Genomic DNA, 27,707 nt, shown 5'->3' on the forward strand with positions numbered 1-27,707 from the left:
CACATACACACATACTTTTTTTTTTTGGTATTTGTTGGGCATTGACTTTATCAAATATCAAGACTTAAAGTGAGAGTAAAACAGATAGTTCTAGAACATGGCTACACCAACTTAACAGTGACACAGAACAGAAAACTAGAAGCAGAGACCTCCATACTTGAGAATGTGGGATATGGCAGTGGTACATTAAAAAATCAAAGGGAAAAAGACTATTGTAGATGGGCTGATTCAACTGGTTATAATTTGTTTATTATTTTTAGGAACTAATTTTATTTACACAGTACAACACACACACACAGACACACACACACACACACACACACACATTTTTGGGGGAATACTGGTGATTGAAGTCAGGGGCACTTAACCATTGAGTAACCCAGGCCTATTTTGTATTTTATTTAGAGACAGGGTCTCACTAAGTTGCTTAGTGCCTCGCTGTTGCTGAGGCTGGCTTTGAACTCGTGATCCTCCTGTTTCAGCCTTTCTAGCTTCTGGGATTATAGGCGTGCACTACTACACCCAGCTCCATACGCTTTTTTTTTTTTTTTTAATATGGAAAAGACCAAAAACTCTATATTAGTTCACAAAAATATATTCTACATAGATTAAAGTGCCAAAGTTAAACAGCAAAACTTTGAAACTTTTGTAAGAAAGTGTAGGAGATTATATTTAAAACTTTGGTGTAGAAAAGGCTGCCTAAAGAAAACATTTTTTAAAAGCACAACCATAGGATTAGGATTGTGGTTCAGTGATAGAGCATTTGCCTAGCATGTGTGAGGCACTGGGTTCGATCCTCAGCACCACATAAAAACAGATAAATGTGTCATGTTCAACTAAAAAATATTTTTTTTAAAAAAAGCACAATCTGTAAAGGAAAATATTGATAAATTTTATTATATAAAAATTTTTAAAAAATATTTTATCCGACAACAAAAATAAAGAGATTGATTGATGAAGAGAAGATATTTGGTTGCATAGAATTAACAAAAGGTCAATACCCAGAATACATAAAATCAGCTCCTATGAATTAATAAGAAGAGGGCAAACAACCCAGTAGAGACATGGGTAAGAGATATCAATGGGTGAGTCACAGAAAATGAAACTTAAATGACCAAAGATGTAAGAAAAGATGTTCATACTTACTGGTAATCAGAGGAAGGTAAATCGAGCATAAAGCACTCTCATATATTCTATAAACATGTAAACTTGTCCATTTCCTTCAGAGAACAATTAGGCAGTATTAAGGAACAGTGAAGGAAGAACAATAGACCCTGTGACCCAGTAATTCCACTTCTAAGTAAAACCTAAAGATATTCTAAGCTGAATGGTGTAAAACTGTAATCCTAGATACCCAGGAGGATTGCAGGTTGGAGGCCAGCCTCTGCAACTTAGAAAAACCCTGTCTCAAAATAAAAACTAAAAAGGGTTAGGGGTGTAGCTCAGTTGTAGAGTACTGGTCTAGCATGCTTGAGGCCTTGGATTTAATCCCTAGTATAAAGAAAACAAAAACAAAAAACAACAAAATGCACATACAAAACTTTGTATGAGGATGTTTTTGCAGTGGTTAAATAAGCTGTGCATAGTCACCTGATAGAATATTATGCAATAGTCAAGATGAAGGAACTATATCTCCAAGTATTACTGTGGATGAAACTTGAAAACGTACTATTAGATAAGAAAGAGTAAAGTATGGTGTTTTTACAAAATTAAAGACACAGAATAGCTTACATTGTTCATATTTTTAGGTACCTCTGTGGAATAAAGCTATACAAATATAGACTGTATAATACGTATACACACCAGCAACACAACTGAGGAAAGAGGGCAGAGGGGAGGAGATCAGGGACCCTTCAACTGCACCTTTAACATTTTTCTTCCTAAAAATAGTTTTGAAGCAAAAATGGCAAACTTTTAATAATAATCTAATTTGGGTGATGTGTTCATGGTGTTCACTCTCTTTTATGCATGGTTTAGATATTGCAGAATTGAGATTAAGGGTGAAAATCAGGAAAGATATGTTGGGATGGGTCAAGGAGGTCTTTCAGTGTCAGACTAAAAGCTGGATTGTATTTTCTAGACATTAGAGATTCATTGAAAGTTTTTGAATATATATATTGCTGGGACTTGAGAAGGAATGTAGCCAACTTTAAGGATGACTAATTTGACATGTGCATTTGATGGCTTTGAAAGGAGAGATGCTAGACTAGAGAGAACAGTTTCATTTTTTTAAGAGAGAGAGAGAGAGAATTTTTTAATATATATGTATTTTTTTTTTTTTAGTTTTTCGACTGACACAACATCTTTGTATGTGGTGCTGAGGATCAAACCTGGGCCGCACGCATACCAAGCGAGCACGCTATCGCTTGAGCCACATCCCCAGCCCAGAACAGTTACATTTTTATATATAAGTACTTACATACATATTAGTGATGAAATGTAATTAGGGCCTGGGTCAGGGAGGTTGGTATGGGAATGGAAAGAAAGGAAGGGTGAGTGGGTGGGTGGATGTCAGGTTAATGGATGGCTATATGGATGAGTAGATGAATGGGTAGGCAGGTGAGTGGATGGATGGATGAGTGGATGGGTAGATGGCAGATGAATGGATAGATGGATGGATGGATAGATGCATGAGCAGATTAGTGGGAAGGTGGCTGGGTAGATGGATGGATGGATGGGTGAATAAATGGAATAGATGGCTGGTTGGGAAATGGGTGGAAAGGTAGTGAATACATGGGTAGAGACATTTTTGAAATGCCAATGCAATCCTTATTCATATCCTGTCCACAAAGTAAGTAAAACAGAAGATGAGATTATAAAATGACAAGGGGTTAAAGTCTTAGGTCAGTGATACAGCAGTAATGAATGATCAATAGTGTTTTGAATGGAACAGATTAGTCTAACAACATCCACAATCACATTGAAGATAACATGGAGAAGAGATAGCTCAAATGAGAAGTTTCACATTTTTGTAGATCTTGGTTTTTCCAGGAAGATGGCCTTGTCACACTTCCTAGGTAGGCTCTTGCCCCACCCTCAACCATTAGCTTCTTATCTGTAAGAGATTCAGGACTAAATCAAGGCAAAACAAAGAAAGGAAAAAAAGAATAAGCCAACATCAGGACATAGTAACAAAAGATGACTCCTGGACTTGTCCTGGGCTGCAGAGCCCTAGCCCAGCATGCTGCTCCATCTCTATCTGCCAGGGGCAGCCAGTGGTAGGGTTGGGATTCAGTCACTTATAGCAGGAGATTCTTCAGAATGGCATTCTCCTGGATGATATCTGATGTTTATGATGATCAAACGCAGAGCCTTGTAAGTAACAGTATGCTTTCTATACAAAGGGGGAGGAGTATCCATGTATTGGAATTATTTGGAGGAAAACAAAACAGAAGGAGAGGCACTTTAGAGTTCTAGCTTTCCCAGTGGAGGCAACAGAGTAGAATGGTTGAGAATGTCACCTTTATTAAGCCCTATGTCCTTGGGCACAATACTTCCTTTCTCTTGAGACTCTGTGTCCTAATCTTCAAAGTGGGGTCAATCACAGTGCCTGCCATAAATAGGTACTGTTTAAGAAAGCAGTTATTGTTGGCCCAGCTCATGCTATAGAATCAAGAAACAGTAGCTCTTATAATTATTTTTCATAACGATAAACTTTATTAGTAAGAGTACTAGTGTTCTCATTAATGATGATACAAGTGTTATTATTAACAGTAATATTTAGTATTATTAGTAGAGATCTAGAAACTCCTATCCTAACCATGTCAAGTCACTTGTTCATAGCCATTCCAAGATTTCCTTGGATTTTTCAGTCCTGCTTTTTAAGTGACTTTGAAAATGGAGCTTTCAGAGGGAAGAAGGTCCCAAAGAGATGGTGGGAGTAATTGCAGGGAAGAGGATGGCAGGCATGAAGCTGGGCTCATTGCTGCAGCACATTGCCAGGCTCCTGGGTGGGCGTCCATGGCCCACTACTGCCAAGTATGTCCAAGGCCTTCCTGCTTCCTTGCAGGCTGACATCCCAGTCCTGGCAAGAAGAGGAAGAGTTTGAGTCTCAAATCTATTTCCAGCTTTTTGCAGAAATGAGTAATTGCCACCCATTTGGAGTTGCAGCAAAAGGAGAAATACATCAGTCTTGGAAGGGGAATTACAGAAAGGGTTTCCAGGAGCAGGGGGAAAAAAATGAAAAGGAGAGGGGAAGAAAAACAAGCATTGGGATGGATGTCAGGCAAAAATTAGGCTAAGGAGGATGTTTGAAGGCAAAGCATGGTAGCAGGAAACAGCCTAGTTATTGGTGACTTGAGACACATCTAGAAGGTGGAGTTAGCTGTTTAGCAGTTGGAGCTGCTGTGCTCATGGTGCACTGACCTTCCAGGATGGATTGGAGAGACTGTCCCTCTGAGACATGCCTTTAAGCCTCTGCTTTGGAAACAAAATCCCAATGGCTTTGGGAGCTGGCCAGTGCATACATACATCATATATTTAAACAGAGAACATCTGTGGGTCTTAAGTTTTGTGATTTTGATGAACAAACAGGCCTGAGTATAGAAAAACAGAGGAGGGTCTGTTGGGACTTAGGAATGAAAGAGAGACCAAGGTTTTGTGTTTCCTGTTATTTGATTGGAGCCCTAGAACTAGGAAATCCCAAAGGTAACCCAACATGAGAACATCTACTCAAACAAAGAGTGAGCAAAGAGGCACAGGCCAGGCTGTAGCAGGGCTTGATGAGAGAAGAGAGACTATACATGGGTGACTGAGAGTAAACTGAGACACCAAATTACTTGCTGCCTGGAATTGTTCTAAAGGATTATTTAGAATGGTGTCCCTTTGAAAAACAAAGCAGGTTGTCATTAAACCCAATAGTTTAAGATAGTTTTATTTTTTTATGTATTGTTTTAGTCTATTTTCTGTTGCTATAATTGAATGTCACAGACTGGGTAATTTATAAAGAATAAAGGCTTATTCAGTTCATGCTTCTGGATCTGTGAGGTCCATGATTGAGGAGGCTTCATTTAGTGAAGGCCTTCTTACTGCAGAGTCCTGAGATGGTACAGGGATCACATGGTGAAGTAGCAGGTGGTACTAGCTAGGGTCTTTTCTCCTCTTAAAAAATCACTAATCTGGGCTGGGGTAGAGAGCTTGCCTAGCATGTCTGAGGCACTGGATTTAATTCTTAGCACCACACATAAATACAATGAAGGTCCATTGACAACTAAAAATATATTTTTTAAAAAATTCACTAATCTCATCACAAGCACTCCACCAACCTCATGACCTCATATAATCCTAGTTACTTCTAAATACCATAACCATCTGACTTTGGAGATTAAATTTCAACATGAGTTTTAGAGGAGATTACTACATAAAGAATGATTTTAGCATTGTACTCACTCATCTTAGTTAGTTTGTGGGGAATGCAGACATGACTTCTAAAATGAGAACTTTTCAAATATAGTTTATCAAGTCCTAGGGTCTATAGTAAGGTTTTTTTGGGGGGAGGGTGCTGCTGGGGATGGAATCCTAGGCCTTGTGCATACTAAGCACATGCTCAGCCACTGAGCTATACTCCTAGCTATATAGTAAGGTTTTGAGTGTTTTCCTTCAAAAGCATAATTAACCCTGTATTGAAAACTAAATCAACTCACACATGGCAAGATTTTTGTGGTAAAGGAGCTGATTTCACTCAGGATCTCTTGTATGTCAAGAAAAATTTTGTCTGCTGGGCTCATCTTGACTTGAATTAATATTTGTTTTGGCAAAGAAATAAAGGTCAAAGGTGGTCACCTTTTACTCCTCTCTAGTTTGGTATGCATCTACACATCAATGAACTCATTCATGGACATTTATGGGGCTCCTTTTGTATGTAAGTGTTTATGGTTAGCATTATAGGAAGCAGAGGAAAGAATTCCAGAAGCCACAGCTCTATCCTTTTAGGAGTTTATGTTTTGACCATTTGGAGATCAGTCATTTTGCAGGAACTAGTGAAAGCTGATGCCTACTGGGGGATTTTCAGAAGTTTTTTTTTTACTCAGTGGCTGTTTTGGTATCTTGAGACTGATATGAGTACAGATTATGTTAGAATTCTTTCAAATAAACCATCATGAAAATTTATTGATTCTGTAAACTGAAGAAGTCCGTAGATAGATCCTGTTTTGGAATCACTAGATTCAGGCCCCACCAGTCCCTGACTTCTCCTGTGGTAGGTGTGATGGCTACAGGCAGCAGAGGGCTCCTACATCCTGGTTCAGCAGTCCCAGAGCAGAGATGATCTGAGAGTATGGTTAGGAGAAAGCTTCCAGGAAAGATTCTTTATTGGCTTATCCTGAGATATGTTTCTCTCTCTGGAGACAAGCCTCTGGAGTACTCTGGTGAGGTCCAGTCCCTTGCCTAGTGAACCATCTTGTATGGCCCGGTAGGTAGAGGCCAGTCCCACCCACACCTCATTTTTTGTCAACAGAAGGAGGAGGAAGGGATAAGTGAGAAAGAATGATCATGGCTTATTTGTTCCTAGCAGGGAAGATGGGACAAAGAGGACTACCCTTGCTTGTAAGCAGGGACAAGGATCAGGGATGCAGATTCCTATGCAGATGGTAAAAAAGTGCATCAGACAGGTAGGCAATGACGAGGGGGCTTACCTGTCTTGGCACTTTATCTGTGACCTGGACTTATCTCCATTACATCATTGCAATGGCTTCTTTTCATCTGTGTGTATGTGCACTAGGCCCTGAAGAAGCAGACCATCATAAGTCATTCTGAGTGCTGACTTTGAAGTCAGACCAACCAAAAGTCGAATCCTGGCTTTGCTGCTTTCTAACTGTGCAAGATTGGACAGATTGTTCAATTCTTCTGAACCTCCAGCTTTCTTGCTTTTGCCAATAAGGATGTTAGTAGTATTTACCTTAAAGTTTTAAACTAAACAATGTATGGAAGTAACCTTGGACAATATTCAACAAATGGGAAAGTTTTCATAAAGCTAGCTGCTGCTGATAAAACAACACTTCAGAGCAGGGACAATGTCTCATTCAGCTTTGTGTCTTTGGTTCCTGGTTGAAACTGTTACCCACAAGGTATTCAATAAATGTGTGTGTGAATGGAGTCAAAGCTAGCAGCATAGGGGGAGACAGAGCAGGCAGAAGGATGGGTTCAGGGTGCACTGTGTGCCCAAATGGGTCATGGGTTGGGTCTGCTATGATGCCACAGGACTTGGTTTCAGGAGTCAGACTCTCCAGAGGCTCTCAAATGGTGGGATGCAAGAAGAATACTTGCTAAAGAGGAACACTTAGCTGTTCTGAGTTAGCAGGTCTAGGATTGTCATTTTTAATGGGCACTACTACATACAGATAGCCACCCTTTCTCTTGAGAGATAGCCCTGATTTCTGGGTTATAACTCGAATACTTCCATGGGTCAGATGGAGGGCATGGCCAGGAGAAGAGAGATGTTGGGCTCAGTAGCTAGCTGAAGAGCATAAGCTCTCTCTAAAGGGGCTGCCATCTTGAAATAGTGGCTCAGGATTACCTAGAATTTCCAAAGAAATTGAAAACCAGGACTTATGAAGTCCAGGGTCATGTTTTCTCTCATACATGGAAGCTAGAGAGAAAAAAAGGGGGAATACTGGGAAATGATGTGGGCCAAATTATTTTGTTATATTATGTGCCCGTACATATTTGTAATAACAAATCCCATAATTATATACAACTATAATGCACCAATAAAGAATAGAGAAAAAAGAACATAATACCTTATTTTAAAAAATAAGGACTTACAAGAGAACTTTCCTGATCTTCAAATGCTGGGAAAATATTAAGATTTTCTAAAAGCACTGAAAGGCCAAACAAAACACATCTGCAGGCCACAAGCTGTCACTTGGAGGCCTTGGTTTAAAGCAGTATTTCTCACTGAGGGGTGACTTTGCCCCCTAGGGAACATTTAACAATGTCTGGAGATAATTTGGGGATGTGAGTAGGGAAAGGTGCCAACATCTAGTGGGAAGAGGTCAGGGATGCTACTAAACATCCTGCCATGCATAACATGATTCCCATGACAAGGAGTTGTCTGTCCCTAAGGAAGTTAGCTGTGGGTAGGAGAAAGAAGCAGAGGAGCCCCACAGAACTGAGGCATCTGCCATCACGGTGCCTGGTCTTGAGGTTGGTGAGTCTCATCTTATAGGCCTGTTTGCAACAGAAAGGCAGGACCATGCCCTTTCAACCCCACGAAACCATGGCTGTCACAGCTAGGCCTTCTTTGACCTGATGTGTAGATGTTTTCACTGTCCCCACACTTCCTCTGCATGAAGGAGGCAGCATGCCACCTCCAACCTTGGCAGGCATGAAGGTAATGTGAAAAATGTGGCCAACAATGCTCATATGTTGCTACTTGGGTCCCCAAGGGCTGGGTGTGGTAGCCTGCTGGGATCAACAGGGTTTTGGCCTTCTGTTCCTGGTGGAATGTTTGGTTTGGGTTCCTCATTCAGTAGTTTTTGGAACTGTTGTTTAGAATATTTCCCTTCCCAACTGTAAAATAATAATGCCTTGAGTCCTGTGTAGTTCAGTGGCTACTCACTAAGCATCTGCTCTGTGGCCAGCCCTGGGCTGGGTGTGGTGAACAGAGACTCAGGCAGGTTCCATCTGGTGGCTTATAGTCCTATTGAGGAAATACAAGAACAGACCCACAGGCCTGCCCCATCTGTTATGGTTTGACTCTAAGGTGTTCCCGTCCCCACCCCACCCCCCAAAAAAATTTCCCATGTAAATGTAGGAATATTCAGAGGGGAAAGGTTTATATATATATTTTTTTGCATTTTTTGAATAAAATTTTTTTTAGTTGTTGATAGACCTTTATTTTATTTATTTATATGTGGTGCTAAGAATTGAACTCAGTACCTCACACATGCCAGGCAAGTGTGCTACTGCTGAGTCCCAGCCCCAGCCCACTTTTAAAAATTGGTTCTAATTAGTTACACATGATAGTAGAATGCATTTCGATCCATTATACACAAATGGAGCACAACTTTTCATTTTTCTGGTTGTACATAATGTAGAGTCATACCATATGTGCAGTCATACATGTACCTAGGGTAATGATGTTCATCTCATTCCACCATCTTTCCTGCACCCAAAGGTTTCGATTTTGAGGGCTGTGATCTAATCAGTCCATCCTTGTTTGAATGGATTGACTGGATGGTAACTGTAGGCTATTGGGGTGTGGCTGGGAGCATACCCTGGAAGGGTTCATTTTCCCTGCAGCCCCTTCCCCTATCTCTCTCTACTTCCTGGGTGTGATGAACAGAGCAGTGCTCCTCCATCATACCCTTCTACTATGTTCTGCCTCTTCTTAGGCCCAGAACAGTGGACTCAACCAACCATGGACTAAACCTCTGAAACCATGAGCCAGAATAAAACAAAAGAACAAAACATCGTTTTTATTAGGTATTGGTCGAAGCAAGGAAAAGCAGACTAACCATCTAGTCCACCCTCCATATACCTGTGCTGCATCTTTATGAAGCACAGCCCTGAACATCATGGTTTTTGGCCCCCAAACCTTCAGTTCTGCTCTGAAATAAGTCAGTGCTCTATCAGCCTTCAAGATCTGGCCCAGCCTTCATTCCCAGCTTACATATTCCTCCTTTTGTAAACTACTCTTTTTACATTCCCAGGTTCCTTCCTGTGCTCTGTACTCCTCTCCTCTTTTTGCTACCTAAAAGGCTATCTCTGGCCATCCATGCAAGGTGGGATGGTTCTGGGAGCACAACCTCCCCATCACTACCTTTTACATTCCCTTACTTCCCTTCTGTGTCCTGCCTTATAACAAGGAGTGTTCTTGACCTTCTACCCCACCATACTGGGGTATTCCTAAGGCAAGAGTTAATAAAAGATTTGACTTTGTATCTTCTCTTCTCTAAACAATTTCCTAGCCTCCTCACTGGCATCTCATGAGTGTTGATTCATTCTGTTCTGCATTTTCCTGGGCACATCATTTGTGTCCCATACTGTGCCAGGCACTGCCATATGTGTTATCTCTTTTCCTCCTCATAGAGACTCCACAATACCTGTGATACCATTCCACTTATACAAATAAGGAAACCAAGGCTTAGAGGAACTGTCCCTTCATTCATGCATAGATTTGCTCAGAACATTTATTGAGCATCCATCCACTGTGTGACAAGTTCCATAGCATTGCAGGGATGTAGGAATGTGGCAGTGAGATGCTGCAGATGGGTACCAGGAAGCACACTCTGAGACATCTGAATTTATTTATTTATTTACTTACTTTTTAATACTTTTATTATTTGTTTATTTTTATGGGGTGCTGAGGATTGAACACAGGGTCACACATGGAAGGCAAGAGCTCTACCCCTGAGCTACAACCCCACCCCAAGACATCTGAATTTATCATCTAGAATGGCTGGGGAGCAATCTTGGGATAACCCTTGGAAGTGTGAGGAAAGGGCCAAGGAGATGGGAAAGTCAAGTGCAAAGCAGATGGCCTAACTAGAAGCCTTAATCAGCTATGGGGTGTGCTAAAGAGGGAATGACCCTTCAGGGCTGAGACCTGAGAAGCAATTCCTATGACACATCCTTATCAGTCTTTGAATGAGGCTGCACTCAGAGGGATGTCACCTTGTCCTTTAAGGCTATGCCTGAAGGGCACTTTGAGCTCAGGACTGTCTGCCTGAAGCATATGCAGCAGCCTATGAGAGAAAGTCTCTTTGATGTCATGGGGCTTACATCCCAGCAGGGGAAACAAAGAATGAGTGAAAAAACAAGTAAATAACAAGACTGTTGCCCCTCACTGCACAAGTGCAGAAAAGACAAACAGATTCTTGTTCTGATGCTCTTAAATTTAAAGGATTAAATTTGGGGGAACATCATTAAAGGGGGGAAGTGTAGTGGCACCCCCTCCTCCACAGAAAATCATAACTAAGCTTCTCCAGAAATCTTTACCATAATTGATTTCAGGACTATCAGCAAAAGAGTCTCTATAAAAGAGTTCAATGTAGGTAAACTTCCTATTTTCCTGTTGCTCTCTTTTACTTGGCCACTAAACTGGAAGAAATCAGCATTCCAGGTGCTAAACGCCCCTTTACTAGTTTTCATAAACATTTATCCAGTATAGTAGTTTGTAGAAGTGTATTTGCAAATGCAAAATTTGATTAAAAAAAAGACAAATCCTTTAACAAGGCCTCTGACCTTGAGCTAGAGCCTCACAGAGATGTCTACATTTCTAAGATAAGTTACCAATTTGGCTCCATGGTAACAGCTGGCAGGGGAGGAAAGAAAGGGGAGAAGAAGCTCTCCCCTTCTCAGGTGTTGTCCTTGAAGAGTTAACCTGCCCAGAACAGTGAAAGAAAAAGCTACTTTTATGTGAACCTCTGCAGATTGTGAACTTGTGAGCCCCTCCCTTATATGCTGGGTATAAAGTTCTGAAACTACCTGAACTCAGGGTTCAGGGGATTAATTGATTATAATGAAAGCTGTGCCCTCTGAACCTGGCTGCAGCCAAATAAAACTGTTTCCTGCTATCTTTGGTGCCCAGCCTTGTCTGTCCCCTACAGCCATTTTACAGATGGGGAAGCTGAGATGTCAAGAGGTTCAATAAATGAAAGCCTCACCTCCAATTCAGGTCTCTATAGCTCAAAATCCACCCTGACCCACTGCATGACCAGACCTACTCTGAGCACGGGCTCAGGAGTCAAGCTAAGGAGCTGAGACTTGATCCTGTGTACAAGGGGAAAGGACACAGAGAAATATATTTCTAGGACATTTGGGTATAGACGTGAAGAATGAATGATTAGATCAGAGACAAGCTGTGGAGACTTTATTAAGAGGCAGCTTCAGAAATTTGGGTCTTTAATGATGATGATGATGTGCTCCAGGAACTGGTGGGGAAAATGAGGCTGGAACCCTGAGGATGCTTTTGGCTGCAAGTAACAGAGAACCCCAGACACAGGAGTGAAAGTAGAGTAGGAGGCAGGCTCTAGGATTTTTGTTCCATCAGTTACCCAGGAGGTCATGAAAGGAGTCGAGTTCCTTTTGCTCTGCCATCCCGAAGCCAGCTTCCTCTTTTGGTCCTAAGATGCCTGCTGGTGGCAATCAGGGCTACATATTTTTTTTGCTAGAACTTAACAGAAATGCTAAAACCTTTTCTTTAATGATATAAGTCCTCTTTTTCTGTCCAGGTAAGTCATATACTCACCACTGAACTAGTGCAACACAGAAGAATCCAGAATGTTTTTTTTGGATGGAATAATCTTCCCTGTAAGAACTGGGTTGAAGGAATGAATGCAGGGTCAATTGCATGGCTTCAGTAGGAAGCAGGAAAGGCAAGAAGGGTTGACAGGGAGGTAAACCCCATTGCCTGCTACATAGGATTAGGCATTTTGAAAACAGCACACAGTGATATGTTGAAGAGGAGAGATAACTATATATATAATCATATAACTCCAGAGCTCTAATCCACAAACCCAGTAAGATATTATTCCATTGGCCAAAATTGAGAAGATAAAGAGAGTTTGGTTTCAGAAGTTCTCTTTTGGATACTTTAATTTTGATGTAATGAGGGTACAGCCGTATTGATTTGTACCCTTTGAAGATATGGTTCTTTGAACTTGGCTCAAGGTTGTGTAGGATGGAGCCCAGGAGAGAGGCTCATGGAGATGGTGATATGGCTTCTGGTTACTGGTGCTGACATCAGGGACTTGTGGTGGAACCAGGTGGAAGGGGCTGAGAAGGCACAGCTGGAGCAAGGCAGGACTCAGCAGGGCTGCTTCTAGGATGGGGTCCCTGACTGACAGGCATCCCTGCCTATGTGCACAGTGGCAGGGATAAGACACTGGAAGCAACCTAAATGTGCATCTCTAAAGAGCTGGTTAAGTTAACTATTCTGCCTCTGGTATGTGGAATACAGTGTGAAAGAGCTATCTTGGTTGCAACAGAAAAATCTATCATTAAGTAGAAAAGCAAGATGCAGAGGTTTGTGTTAAAAGAGATCATATGATATCCAAATGTGTGCTTGCATATCCACTGTTTCTGGAAGGCATCAGAAGAAACTTTTCATAGTTCCTGTGGGTGGGATTCTGGGAACCTGGGAATCTTTTCTTCTTACCTTGTCAGCTGATGGAGTTTCTTGTACTGTGTGCATTTATTACCTATGACAAAAGTTAGATCATAAAAATAAATACATAAGCAATAGGCTTTTAAGTGTCAAAGATATTAGTGATCTGGAGGACTGACAGGAAGCCACGGAGTGGTGCTGGAGAGTCTGGAGTCAGCTGCAGTAAGGCACACATCATGGGAAGAGGTCACGGGGGAAGCTGAGGCACTGAACTGCCCAGAAAAACACAGAGAATAGGGGGTAGCTGGTTGGGTTCATTGAGCACCATTGTAAAAGCAGGGATGCTGCTGAAGGCCCCCAGTTAACTCTACACAGGCTCCACCTTTTTTTTTTTTTTGTACCAGGTATTGAACCCAAGGTTGCTTAACCATTGAGCCACATCTTCAGCCCATTTTTATGTATTATTTTGAGACAGGGTCTGATGCTGGCTTTGAACTTGCTATCCTCCAACCTCAGCCTCCCGAGATGCTGGGATTTCAGGAGTGTGCCACCACACCCAGGCCACTTTTATTTTGGAATGGGTCCCTTTGTTTTAGCCACTGGAGCTGGAAAGACACCTAAACAGATCTGTGAAATCACTCCCAGAGCTTTAGGCTACATGTTGGATCTGATGTAGAAACAACTAATTTTAAGTAATTCTTGGCATTCTAGACCCAGATGCTGAGAGACAGGGCTGTAGGGCAAGAAGAAGGAGCCCAAGAAGTCATTTTTCAAACTGGACATAGTAGCACATGCCTGTAATCTCAGTGACTCGGGAGGCTGAGGCAGGAGGATTGCAAGTTTGAGGTCAGCCTCAGCAATTTAGTAAGGCCCTAAGCAACTCAGTGAGACCCTGCCTCAAAATAAAAAGTAAAAAAAAAAAAAAAGGTCATTTTTCTGGTACTGAGCCTCCTAACCCAACCAAGAGTTGGAAGAAGGCTGATCTTTGCCCGCCAGCAGCTGGTGTAGCTGTGAGGCTGAGGGAGATAAACAGAGAGCACAATGGCTCAGTTGCTCAGAGAGCAGAGATCAGGAGGGCTCCCACTTGCAAACCTATTATGGCAGTCCATGCAAATAGGAAAAGTGTCTTAGAGCACTCAGGCTGCTGTGACAAAGTGTCATGAACTGCATGGCTTATAAGGACAGAAAATGATTTTTTAATGTTTTGGAGGCTGGGAAGTATAAGATCAAGATGTTGGCAGATTTGGAACATGATGAGGACCCTTATCCTGGTTCACAGATGGCACCTTCTCACAGTGGAAGAGGCTCGCTAGCTCTCCAAAGTCTCTTCTGAGGGCACTAGTCCCATCATGAGAGTTCCACCTTTGTGACCTCCTGAGGCCTCATCTCTTACTACCTTTACCCCGGGGGTGAGGATTTCAACATAGGAACATTGGGAGGATACAAACATTCAGAGCATAGCAAAGACTACTTACTAAAATAACAATAAATACAATAACAAGAATCCTAAACTTTTTTGGGATAACTGCCTCATTGTTTTCTTGTCCTTCAGTATCTTGTTAGTCACCTCATGCAAAAAGATTTATGATTAATGAAAGTACACACTGAAGCTCCCTCTCAGAAAGTCTCCAAGTACCTAAGATTCTTAAAGGCACTGAAAAGTCCTACATTAAGCTAACTTAGATATCTAACTTTATTCAAGAAGCTTCTCCCAAATGCATGTGGTCACAGAAGTCACTGTCATTTTAATGTAATAACTGACAGTGATATCCAGACCACGCTTCAGGAAGAGTTTTAGTTTAATCTTTTTATTTAAGCATGAGGTACCTTAAGTAAAGGGAAGTAACTTTCCAAGTCTCCATGGTTACTTGGTAACACAATGGATGTAAGAACCTACATCTCCTATCTTGTGCCTAGGTGGATTTTCTGCTAACCTACATGGCTGCTGTCCCCTTATTGGCGTGGACATATCAGCAGTGTGGACCTGCTGTTATGTCAGAATCCAGGCAATGATAGGGCAAGAATCGGTGGCTCGGGGAACTTACATGCAAGAGGCTGCACTGAAATTTAACTTTAAGTAATTCTTGGCATTCTAGACCCAGAAGCTGAGAGACAGGGCTGTAGGGCAAGAAGAAGATTTAATTCATGTTGGAAAAAACAAACCAAGATTTAATTCATGTTGAACCAGGCCCTGAAAGCCTGGACATTCATATCCAAATGGGTGCTAAGTGCTGGCTCCTGGCAAGCAGAAAAGTGCTGGCTTCTGCAAGCAGAAAGTCACTGACTTGCTGGGCATTTCCTGGATGCAGGGAGAGTTTCCATTACTCTCACAAGGAAATGTGGTGCTAGCTCATTGTTACTCAAACTGAGACCTATGGAACCCTATGCTCGAGAGCTGTTCAATGAACACTGAGCAAGGAAAACATTCTCTGGTCATTCTAGCTTAGGACACAGAATTCAAGAAAGATTCCTTGAGGCTTTCCAGAATCTTTAACATGCTCACATTGCTATGAGCCACTAGGGTAAGGAAGTGATGTGTAGAATTCCCTGACTATATGACTAGGGAATTCCTTTTGCAAGGAGTTTAATTTGTTTTACACATAAGTTTGAAGAATTCAGATCTAGATCAATGAGGTTCGTTGATTTTTGCATTCCTTCCCACCTCATCCCAAACATTCCTGCCCTTTCTGTGTTGAAAAGAAATTGAACACAACCAGAAAATGTCTCCCCTGACATTTAAAAAAAAAAATTAAAAGAGCCAGGATGTGGCTAAATGGTTAATGCCTCCGGTTTCAATCCCCAGGAACCTCCTCCCCACCAAAAAATTAAGCCTGGCACAGTGGTATATGCCTGTAGTCCCAGCTACTCAAGGATTGTAAGGCCATCCTGGGTAATGTAGTGAGACCCTGTTTCAAAATAAAAAAATAAAAGGATAAAAAAGGGCTGGGGACACACCTGCTCAATGGTACACCATAATCAGTAGCACACATACAAAAATTTAATTGATGCATAACATTTGTACGTATTTATGGGGAACAATATGATAATTTCATATGTGTATATGATGTGTAATAATGAAATCAGGGTAATTCGCATTTCCATCTTCTCAAATATTCATCATTTCTGAATGTTGACATTTGTTCTTTCATATTTCAGAGTAAGGAGATTGGCCTGCAGATGCATGAGGAGCTCCTGAAGGTGACCAATGAGCTCTACACAGTAAGTTCTGCCCAGGCTCATTGCTTTTGGGGATTGGGTCACTTGTCTTCAGTACCCAGAGCTGGAGGGAGGCAAAACAGAGGTCTGGGATGACTCTGGACATTTTTGCTGTATCTTGTGCTGCAGTCACAGTGGACATCATGTCAGGCTATAATGATTCACAACCCCAGCTTCTGATTCTTTGTATCTGCGGTAGGGCCCAGGCATGTTAGTTGTTAAAATTCACATGAGATTCAAATGACCTTCCAGATGTGGGATGTTATATTATGAAAGCAAAGGACACAGAGCTGAGTTTGGGTAGCCTGGGTGTGAAGGCACTGAGAACAGAGATGTGGACTCTAGAGCCACTGGGGCTATTCCTTACTCTGGGACTTGAAGCAGGCATGCAGTTCAGGTCTTTGCATCCTCACCTGCACGATGGAGCCCCATTCTGAGGATGATGGGAGGTGTTGGGCATGTTGGCCTGTCTTGCTGTTTCCAGGGGATAATTTTACAAGATCATTTTGGCCCAAGGCTAGCCTTATTACGTGCTAGGAGTCAAAATCCAACTGCACTTGAGAAGGGTGTTAGAATCAAAGATGGCAAGTGAGTTGGGAGTACAGACATCCTGGGTTATGGTGCAGGTGCTCACAGGCTGTGATTTGAGCAGGCTTTGACTTCCTTGGAGAGGAATGTGGGGAGCCCCATGCATAGTCTTGGGGAGCAGGTTAAATACCAGGCCTCTCACCTTCCTATAGCACTCAGAGTAGAACTATTGTTGTAAATACATAGAGGTTCCTTATAAAGCTTTTCATTAAAAGTCTATGTGAGTAGGAAGAGGATTCTGCATCTAAAATGACATTTGAAAATTCCCAAGATGAGGAAAAAGAACTGTGTGCTGTTTGAAGCCCCTTCTCTTTGGTACTGCTTCTGTATTGACATCCTATACAGCCAGCAGGTGGCAGACTCCTCAGGGACTCTGCACCTTTGTCCAGGTCCTGGACCTCAGGTGGAAGACCTGGATCTTGGGCAAGGAATTTGCTTTTCTGGGCCTCAGCTTCCCAATCAGAAAAATGAGTGTAAGTGTTCCTAAGTAAATGTTGAAGCTTATAATTCTATGAATCCAAGTTAAGGAGTAAAAGTTGAGTCCTGGACAGTTTTCAGTTGGATCATTCTTAGGGTAAAGGAAGAATTGCTGCTTTACAATGTGAAGTATTTTGCATCAGCTGGTCATTGAGGGGCAGTGTAGCCCACTGACTTAAAGCACAGACTCTTAAGCCAAAATCTGGGTTCAAAGCCAGTTGTAAAAAAAGAAATAATAGTAAAGCTGTCCCTTAGTATCAATAGGTATTTGGATCCAGGACCTCCTGTGGATTCCAAAATCTGCGTATGCTCAAGTCCCTTAGGTTAAAGGGCACAGTATTATGCATTCTCCTTTGCACTTCAAACCATCCCTAAGTTACTTATAATACCTAACTCAGTGTAAGTGTATGTAAGTGTTTGTTATATTGTATTGCTTTGGGACAAGAAAAGAAGTATTTACATACTCAGCACAGATGCAGTTTTTTCCCAGATACATTCAACCTGCAGTTGGCTGAATGCTTTGATGTAGAACTAGCAGATGGGTGGGGGAGCTGACTATACCTACTCACTGCATGTTCTTTTGAGAATTGAAAGGAGGCTGTGTTTGTAAAGTGTGTTTAGAACATAAGGAAGCAGTGAATCAGGGGTTAGTAAGATTACTATCACCGTCATCATCATCTCACCCTTGATGAGTTCGGGTGGCTTACCTTCCCCCATAGCATTCCACTACCTGAGCTCCACATCCCAGGGCCCCGGGACCACGGGGGTCCCTGTCCTTCCCTCCACCCTCCAGCTGCACTCCTCTCTTTGGCACTTTTCATTGCCCCAAATACCTCCACTCTCTGCTTCTTATCACTGCACTTCTTGTCTATAATTGTCTTTTTTGCTCCTTGGCTTGTTTTTGTCAAACTCATTTTTCAAACTCAGATTAAACCCCAACACTTTCTGCAAGGCACCACCATTGGGCTTTGAGTTCTATGGCAGTTTTCCAAAGATCTCTTGGTGTCAACATCTCTCCCGTGTAGGAATGCTTGGAGTCAGGTCTTCACTGGATGTGTATCGCTGCACTAAAGGCCCAAAGGCCCACATTGAATAGCTGTGTGGCCTTGGGCTCATCCTTCACCTCCCAGTTTCACCCATGAAAAATGGGGCTGGTCATCATTCTGCAGCTTGTAGATTGGGCAGTTTCAGACTGTTGTCAGAGATCAAGAGGATGGTGGTATCTCTCTGTGACCCTCATGGTGCTGGTGCCTAATGGGCCCTGAATCTAGCAGATGCTGTGTGCACAGCTGCCTGTGGGCAGGAGATGGGGCAGTGGTTCCCCCGCTGTTTGAGGCCCTCAGGGTACCAGCAGTACCCCTCAAGATCCTTTATTCTTGACTGCACACTGAGTCTTCAGTACATTTGGCCCTCCATATCTGCAGGTTCTGTATCCCATGGATTCAACCAACTGAGGATAGAATTTTTTTTCCATTGCATCAATTATGAACAGATTCTTTTTTTGTCTCCATTCCCTAAGCAATACAGCACAGTAGAACCACTGCTTACGTAGCATAGCACTGTATTAGGTGGTGTAAAAAATCAGTACACCAGAGGATGTGTGTAGGTTTTTGCAAATACTAGGCCATTTTACGTAGGGGACCTGAGCGAGTGTGGATTTTGATGTGGGAGGTGCCTGGAACCACCCTGCACGGATAACGAGGGATGACCCTAGTCAAAAGCATTAAATTCAAGCATTTGGGGCTGCCTGCTCTGGACCCATTGCCACCGTAGGGCATCATGGGGGATCGGGAATATTTCAGAGTTGTTCTTTCTCTCAGGTTCTTGCCCATCCTTGGTGCTCCCTGGATGCTGACTAAGCAGAGGAAGAGGAATGGATTGTGAATAAATGAGAGGAATTGATTTTGCCTACAAGGAGTGGAGAATCTGGGCAGAGAGAAGGAGTAAAACATGTTAACTGTTGATATAACCCAAGATGGAGCCTAGTACTTACAGACACGCGGGCTTGCATGGGAGACACCGAGCAGGAACAGTGTGGAGAACAAGGGGTGAAACTTGTTCTCCACATTGTGCCCAGAGCCCTTCATAGTGCTGACCTCCTTGAAGCCTTCAGTGCTTGTTTCTTGAGTGAAGACATGAGAGGATGTGAGCAGACGTGTGAGAGATTGATTGAGAGAAGGAGTGGGGAAGAGAGGAAAAGAAGGACAGGATTCAGAGAACTGATTGCCCCAGGTGGGCCACAGTAATAAGAGATGATCTTGAGCTTGGTGCCTTTGGAAGGATAGGAATTAACATATTATGTCCCATCTTGCCATTTATGGAACACCTAAAAAACTTAAATTGAGCAACATGGTAAATTTGAAATAAGTATTCATTTTTTAAAAATATTTATTTCTTAGTTGTAGTTGCACAATACCTTTATTTTATTTATTTTTATGTGGTGGTGAGGATCAAACTCAGGCCCTTGCACGTGCTAGGCAAATGCTTTACTGCTAAGCCACAACCCCAGCCCCTAAATATTCATTATTTTAGAGTTCCATTCTTCTGAGAAAACTCATAGGTAAATGGTTAGTGAAGATACTAATATTGTCAATGACATTATCATTATTATTAATAATAAATTATATAATAAATGGGCTCTATGTTATGATCTCCAAATCTATTTTAATGCAGCTGTGTCACTTTCATTGAAAAATTTTTAGAATTGAAAACTTGAGACTTAATGGGTTAAAGAAACAGAGGGGAAGAAAGGAAGAGAACAGGAATTCCAATAGAGGCTCTCAGTGGAGCCAACTGATTACACACAGATGTGCTTTTGACTTCCTATTGCACTGCTTACCAGCCTGGCCAAGTGAGTTAAACCTTTCTTGTCAAAACAGGGATGACAATGACAACTGGCTCTTTAGTGAGTGCGTAGGGTAGATTTCACATTGTATTAAGTACTTGTTATGTATTACTGAATGAGCACTCACATTTTGCAGGTAAAGAAACGAGGGCACAGAGAAGTAAATGACTATTTTATTAAAGGCCTTTGTAGCAGTCATCAATTGTTGCATAACAACCACCTCAAAATTTAGGGGCTTAAAATAGCTGCCATTTTGTTTGCTCATGATTCTGTGGGTTTATAATTTGGGCTGAGCTAATTTCTGGCCAACTAAAAAAAAAAAAAAGAAGCCAAAGTGAACAGATCTCATAGGCAAGCACTTTTCAAGGTTCTGCTCAGGCCACATTTGTCAAATCCCTTTGCCAAAGCACATTACATCCAAGCCTGGGGGCAAGGATAGAAAGTGAGCTCCTCCTTCCGAGGCAGTCACTGGACCGTAGTAACAGGAATTGATGACGTAGAGAAAGGATGATCCAGGAAACCCCATTCTTTTCTTTTTTTAATGTTCTATAAAGGAGGAGGGGGTCTGTGAGGGGAACTTCTGGGCATAATGGTGATGGAGATATGTGCTGATGGCCATCTATCTCCTTCCTGAGGAGAGGCTCATCTCTATCTGGGACCAGGAAGGATGCAGAGGAGACTGCAGGCCTGGGTATCTTGTTCCCTTATTCCTTCTTGCATTCACTCAGCAAGCCTTCCCTCTGCCCAGGCCTCGTCACTCCTCACTGAAGCATGCTTGCACAGGTGTGTGTGCACATATACACTCACGGGCACATTAACACATATGCAGACACACTAGCACAAGCATGTGTGTAGGTACATACTCGCATTTAAGCATTATACACTAGCACACATGCACACATCAACACAATGTATGCACGTTACATGTTGCATACGCACACACACCCCTTAACCACATTTTTACCTGAAGTCCCATGAGTCTGACACATTATAGCTTTGAACATATGTTGGCTTGAGAGGAAAAAAGGGCAGGCAATGAGACTGTGGGCCAGCAGCAGAACCAAGACAAAACAACAGACAACCAAAAAGCTTCACTCTGTTGTCATTGTTCAGCTAAAAATATGCTTAGGTTGTCAGTATGTTTCTAGATCATGAAATGCATCTGTTGTGTTATAACCAACCGGCACCCCAGCACCCCCATTGCACCCCCTCCTTTATACTTGGTCACTCTACTCCAGGCTAGGACAGAACTGCTCTACTCCAGCCTGGGACAGAACTGCTGGGTCGCTCTACTCCCAGCACAGAGCTGCAGGAGTCACTGTGATTTTGGTCAGGGAAGAGTGGGAAGGGCCCTATGAGTGTCCATACCCAGCAGCAGCTGGTGACAGGTAGACAGTGATTGGAGTAATGAGTGGGCTCTGCCTTTTACCAGCCAAGGCTTGATTTGATTGTGAACTGGGTTGGGGTATGAAATCCACTTGGACCTCCAGACAAATCTGTGCAAAAGCGTCTCCACCTGATATCTGCCCTCAGGGATAGGGCAGCTGGAGATAGCCTCAGAATAAGAGGTCGGGAACTGGGATTCTTTTCACAGATCCTTCCCAGGCTGTCTGGATATCTTTCCAGAATGACCTTCAGGCAAATCCCCATGGTTTTGACATAGCATTGGAACCCTCTATCACTTACTTAATATTTTTCTTTTAATTGCCCACACTCTCTCCCCATCCTAATTAATTAGTGAAAAACCAGCCGTGTGTATTGGAAAGAACACAGGTTTTAGTGGCAGATGGGCCTGGATTCAAGGCCCTGTCAGGCAAAGCCTCAGAATCCGGCCCTTCCCTAGAATATGGGGGTATTTCCAACTCTCTATCATGATTAGACTGAGGAGAGTACATGCTACAGAGGTTGGCCTAGTGCCTAGCCAACATTAGGGGTTATCACTGTGTCTTTTATGAAAGAGTGAAGCATACATATCATTCCTGCAAAGTTCTGAATCTTTCCTCTTTCCACAACCTCCTTTTGCCAGTGGCCCAACTGAGTCCCAAGTATGTTCTGCCCTAGAAGGTGCCATAACTTCCTGCTTAACTTCCCAGCCTCCAAGCCTGCTGTGTTCTGCATGTTCCAGACTTGAGCTAGAGGACTTTCCTGTAAAAATAGTATCCTTTTTTAAATTTAGAATTAGATCATACATGCCTTGAGAAAAAATAGAACAAGAAAAACCCTAGCAGTAATTAAACAGTTCAAAAAGATGTCCTGCAAGAAGTTCATCTTCCAGGCCTGATTCTTACCTTCATATGCCTTCAGTTACTAAGTCTTAGCAGTATATTCTAGAAGTATTTTATCCATCCATCAGCAAGCATGTCTGGACATCCGTCATGCGCCTATCTCACCTCTCACATGTGGTGCTCATCTTGAACTGGGAACTGGTTTAATGTTTTGTGTGCTCATTCATTTCATTCTCACCATAAGACTTTTCAGGAGATGGTATTATTACATTCCGTTTTAGTGATGATAAATCTGAGGCATAGAGAGGCCAGGTAGTACACATGGGGTCACCCAGCTGGGGAGCAGCGGAGCCTGAGCCAGTCTGTGTGCGTAAGTACTTGCCTGAGCTACTTAAATAAATACATTAAATTATATAAACATTTGTCAACCACGGTTCTCCTTCAGTATTCACAGAGGAGGATTGTTTCCAGAATTCCCTGCAGATATCAAAATCTGGAGATGTTCAGTTTCCTTGCATAAAGAGGCATATCTGCATAGAGCCTATGCACATCCTTCTCTATACTTTAATCTCTAGATTATTTATAATATCTATGCAATGTAAACGCCATGCCAGTAGTTGTTATGCTGCATTGTTTGGGAAATAATTAAAAAAAAATCTGTACATGTTCAGTAGAGACACAATTTTTCTCCTAAAGTTCTCTGACAAATTAGTTAAATTTGTGGAACCTGCAGATACTGAGGGCCAACCACATGTCCATATATTTCTTTGGGGAAAAAATAATATCTCACATGAGCAAATGAAAGAATGTGGTATAAGTAGGAGGATGCAGTGAAACTCGAGTAGCAGTGCCCAGTCTCACCGGTGTCTGAGGCATAGCTGTAAAGCAGCATTAAACAGGCAGGGTGCAGTGGCACATGCCTGTAATCCCAGCAGCTCAGGAGGCTGAGGCAGGAGGATTGCAAGTTCAAAGCTAGCTCCAGTTGCTTAGTGAGGCCCTAAGCAACTTAGTGAGACCCTGTCTCTAAATAAATATATATATAAAAAGGGCTGGGGATGTGGCTCAGTGGTTGAATGCCCCTGGGTTTCAATCCCAGTACCAAAAAAAAGAGGCATTAAACACATGTCAGTACTGCCCTGAGTCTTTCCTTCTGAGGCACCAGAAGGATCCCAGGAACATTGAAAGGGGGTTAATAATATGTTGGTGATGTTGAAATCATCTTGCTGGGGATGTGGCTCAAGCGGTAGCGCGCTCGCCTGGCATGCGTGCGGCCCGGGTTCGATCCTCAGCACCACATACAAACAAAGATGTTGTGTCCGCCGAAAACTAACTAACTAACTAACTAAATATTAAAAAAAAAACTCTGTCTCTCTATCTCTCACTCTCTCTCACACACACACACACAAAAAGATATCATCTTGCTTACACAAATAATTCCCTTCTCACATGCTGGGAAACCCTGAGAAACCCTGACCTAGCACAAGTTAGTTGGGCTCTGGTCCTTGATTTCCTCCACCCATGGGATGAAGGCATGGAGCTAGAGGAAGTCTAAGGCTCCTTTCAAGCCTCTGTCTTCATGTTGTTCCATCATAGTTTCATCATGGAATAGAATTGATCCTTGGAAGACCTGAGAGATGAGGTCCCCTCTAGGTAACTCCTCACCTCTTTCAACTCTCCTGAGAAGACACTCATTCACTCAGAATACATTTATTGGTTGCCAGCTGTGTCTAGATAATGAGACACTGTCATAGTGTCTTAGTGGGGATTGTCATAGTCTGAAGGGCCAGGGAAGGTAGTGTGGGTGATACACTTTCTTGGGCATCACAGAGGCAATAGAGGAGAGATGGCATTTGGGGAGCCATAGGGGAAACACAGAAGACATCAAAGAAGGGGCAGCCAGAGTATGGGACTTGAAGCTCTTGCTCAGCCAGTTGATACTGTCCACCAGCCACTGCACTAAGCTTGACCAGCTTGGACTAGGCCTGATATAGGTAGTGTGTAGTGGCTAGGAGAGAAGGAAGTCTGTCTTTAAGATTCATTCAGTGGCTAGGGTCAGAAAATTCAGTAAACTGACTGTTTTTGTCAATGTGATGCTGCAGTAACCAAATACCTGAGAATGTGGGATTTATAAAGATCAGAGATTTATTTGGCTTATGGTTCTGGAGTCTGTGAAGTTCAAGAGCATGGGCCCAGAACCAGGTGAGGGCTTTGTGCTGTATCATCCCATGGAGGAAGGCAGGAGGGCAAGAGAGGTCCAGATCAAGATGGCAGAGAGGACTGAACTTGTTTCTGTAACAAATCCTCCAGCACCGTTACAATGGGGAGTAATTTTCCAACACTTGAACTTCAGTGGAAACATTCAAACCATAGCACTAGCTGTGTAAAAATGGCAGTCTATGGGATCACCTGAGCAGCAGCAGCAGCAATAGCCGCCTCCAGAGGCTCACACAGTTATTTCCTTGTGTGTCTCACCAATGGCATGTGCACTCTATGAGGGTAGAGAACCACTGTCCTCATTGTAGCAATGAGAACACACTTGGAACAGTCCTGGCACACAGCTCTCCTTCCCCCTCCAATCAGTATACTCAATAGTTCTAAGGCAATAGAACCCACCTCCCCACTTTGTCCTTTTCTTTTCTTCCCTCCCTCCCTCCTTTCTTCCCTTGTTCCTTCCCTCTCTCCCTTGCTCCCTCTCTTCCTTCCTTTCATGGCCCCAGCCTTTAACAACTTTGGGTTTTGTTTTCCTCTTTGTGGGCTTCATGATCTGGCAGGCTTCTCCCATTTGGTGACAAAGGTGGTCTCAGCACTGTACGCTCACTTCCTCCCAGCCAGGGCACCTCTCATTGACTTGTCTGAGCTCATGAGTCCCAACATTCTGGCCAGATGAGCCTAATGTTCACCAATTGGCCAGGACTGGGTCTCACACCCACCCCAGGATTGAAGGGTAATGTCAGTTTCTCATCAGCCATGTGGCTGAGACTGGTAGAGGGGAATTGGGGCGGGGTTCTCAAAGAAAATTAGGAAGCTCTTTCTGAAGAAGAAAGACTGGATGATCTTGGACAGAGAAAAAAATACAGATGTTCACTGAGACGGGTAGCTGTGGGAGGAAAAGGCAGTGGCTCCATTGGGTAGTGGGCAAATACCTTCTTCCCTTCTATCTATAAGCTGTTCCTCGGACTTAATGTCTCCTGCTTTCCCAGGCTTACTGCCCACCCTATTCCCTTGGTCTGGGACACTGCACCCATACCAAGTCCTTTCCCTGAATGTAACAGCTGCTCTTCCTTCAAGGTTCAATTTAGATGTCACTTCCTCCAGGCAGCCTTTCCATGATATCCTGTACTCCATGCACTGTAGCACTTGTCACACCTTGTGACAATTGCTTGTATGATTATCTGTGTCCCCTCTACTTTGTGTATTCTCTGAGGGCAGAGACTTCATATATCTTATATATTGCAGTGTTTCCTGGTATAGTACCTAGTATAGTGCCTGGTATGTATTCAACTATTGGGTAAATATTTAATGGTTGAAAGTATAGTTGACTTTTACCCCTGAATATATTCACTAGATCAAAGGCAGTAGAACTGTACCTTCCCTCCCTGTATTCCCCTTTCCCTTCTATCCACCCATCCATACATTGATCACTCACCATGTAGTCACTTATCCGCCCACCTGTCTATCCGTCCATCCATGCATGCACCTATCTACCTATCTATTCATCCATCCAACCATCTGTATCCATCTCACCATTGATTTATTTAATCCATCCATCCAAGCATTCATTCCTTCATTCAATTATATATTAATACTTATTGGCTACTCATCTCTGCTTTAGTTTAGGGAATATCATCATGAACACGAGGTCCCGGCCCTCCAGACTTGGTATTTTAGTTGGGACAAGAGGGGCTGAAGGAGGAATTCAGTGCTTACCTGCAACTAGCATGCCCTGGGCCCTGGGTTTGACTCCCAGCACTGTAAAAAAAAAAAAAAAAAAAAAAAGAAGAAGAAGAAAAAAAAAGAGGTAAAATTAGAATAGAATTCAGTCAATACATTGTATAAACCTTACAAGTGAGTAAATTAAAGCAGACATAAAATTCTACAGGGAACATTGGCCGTGTAGAGTGTAGGTGATCAGACTGAAACTTTGGGATGTCTTCGCATGCCTTGTCCTGGGGGTTCTCCTATACCCAGATGCTGGAGGTGAAAAGCTTATTGTGCTGGGGCTAGCCGAGCCTCTGGCCAGGAGAGGCATACATGACTAAGTCATTGAAAATCTGTTCTCTATCAACTGACCCTTATCCTGCCCCCAACATGTCTCTTTATTGATGCTGTCAACTTTTGGATTATGTTTGCTTTCTTTTCATTTAAATTAGAGTTCTTAAGGACTGTACATCTGGGAAGATGCCAAAGGTAGTGTGGTTACCAGAAATGGCCATCCCTATGGGTCAAAAGATGTGGCCTGCTGGTCTCAGCTCTGCCTGACTGAGTGACTTTGGAGCACACACTTAGTATTTCTGAGCCCTTGGCTTCCTTCAGTAAGGGATTAATGCAACAAGATTTCTGGAGAGCCTTTGGGCTCTTATATTCTGAGAATCCATAAAACTGAACTGAGTCCAAGAATAGTGGTCTCTGCTTACATGTCCTTATGACATCCTTCCCTAGAACTGTTCAGGTGGAAACTCCCCAGAAGAGCCTGCAGGGCTGGGAAAGGCCCTCCCTAAGCAACAAGGGAACAAGTGCCTCTTCACAAATCTCTGGTTTCAGTGCCTCGGCCTTAGCTGAACATCCACATCCACCTCTGGCTCTTCCAAGCTCTGCACCCAGCTGCCACCAGCCAGTCACTTTCGTAGTTTGCAGAGCTCTTTTCTGTCTTCCCCTGTCTGAGCTTCATCAGGAAGGCACAGAAAGGAAAAGCCCGTCCACGTCACCCAGCACAGAGGGATGCAGTTGAGACTCAAAACCAGGTCTTCTGAATCCCTGTGAGCTAGAGGACCCATCCATTTCTATTTCCTGGTTGAGGAAAGGTTCCAGAAAGGCACAACAGGTCTGTGCCTATCAGGTCTTGGCTGTGGGGTCGGCCACCTTGGCTTTGCAACATGTTGGCTTTGTGACCTCAAGAAGCTCACCTGAGCTATTTGAAGCCATGGTTTCCTCATCTGTAAAGCAGGGATCCCAGGGTCCTATTTCATAGGGGTTTTGTGGGAGATAAATTGAGCAGTATATGTGAAGTGCTTAGAACAAGTACTGACATGTAGCAGTAAGTGCTCAACAAACAGCTACTGCTCTTGTTGTTATCATGCTGCCCCAGGGA

General features: G+C 42.9%; 1 protein-coding gene across 8 annotated transcripts in view; it reads left to right on the plus strand.

Annotated features, from left to right (window-relative positions):
* Positions 1-27,707, plus strand: part of Srgap3 (SLIT-ROBO Rho GTPase activating protein 3) — a 249,719-nt gene that overhangs the window by 150,865 nt on the left and 71,147 nt on the right. For all 8 annotated transcript variants that reach the window (XM_040290399.2, XM_021732057.3, XM_021732052.3 and 5 more), the window contains exon 4: positions 16,205-16,267. In XM_040290399.2, the coding sequence (XP_040146333.1) occupies positions 16,205-16,267 (63 nt within the window). The remainder of the gene's footprint in view (positions 1-16,204; positions 16,268-27,707) is intronic.

This window comes from Ictidomys tridecemlineatus, chromosome 16 (assembly GCF_052094955.1).
Source record: "Ictidomys tridecemlineatus isolate mIctTri1 chromosome 16, mIctTri1.hap1, whole genome shotgun sequence".
NCBI lineage: Eukaryota > Metazoa > Chordata > Mammalia > Rodentia > Sciuridae > Ictidomys > Ictidomys tridecemlineatus.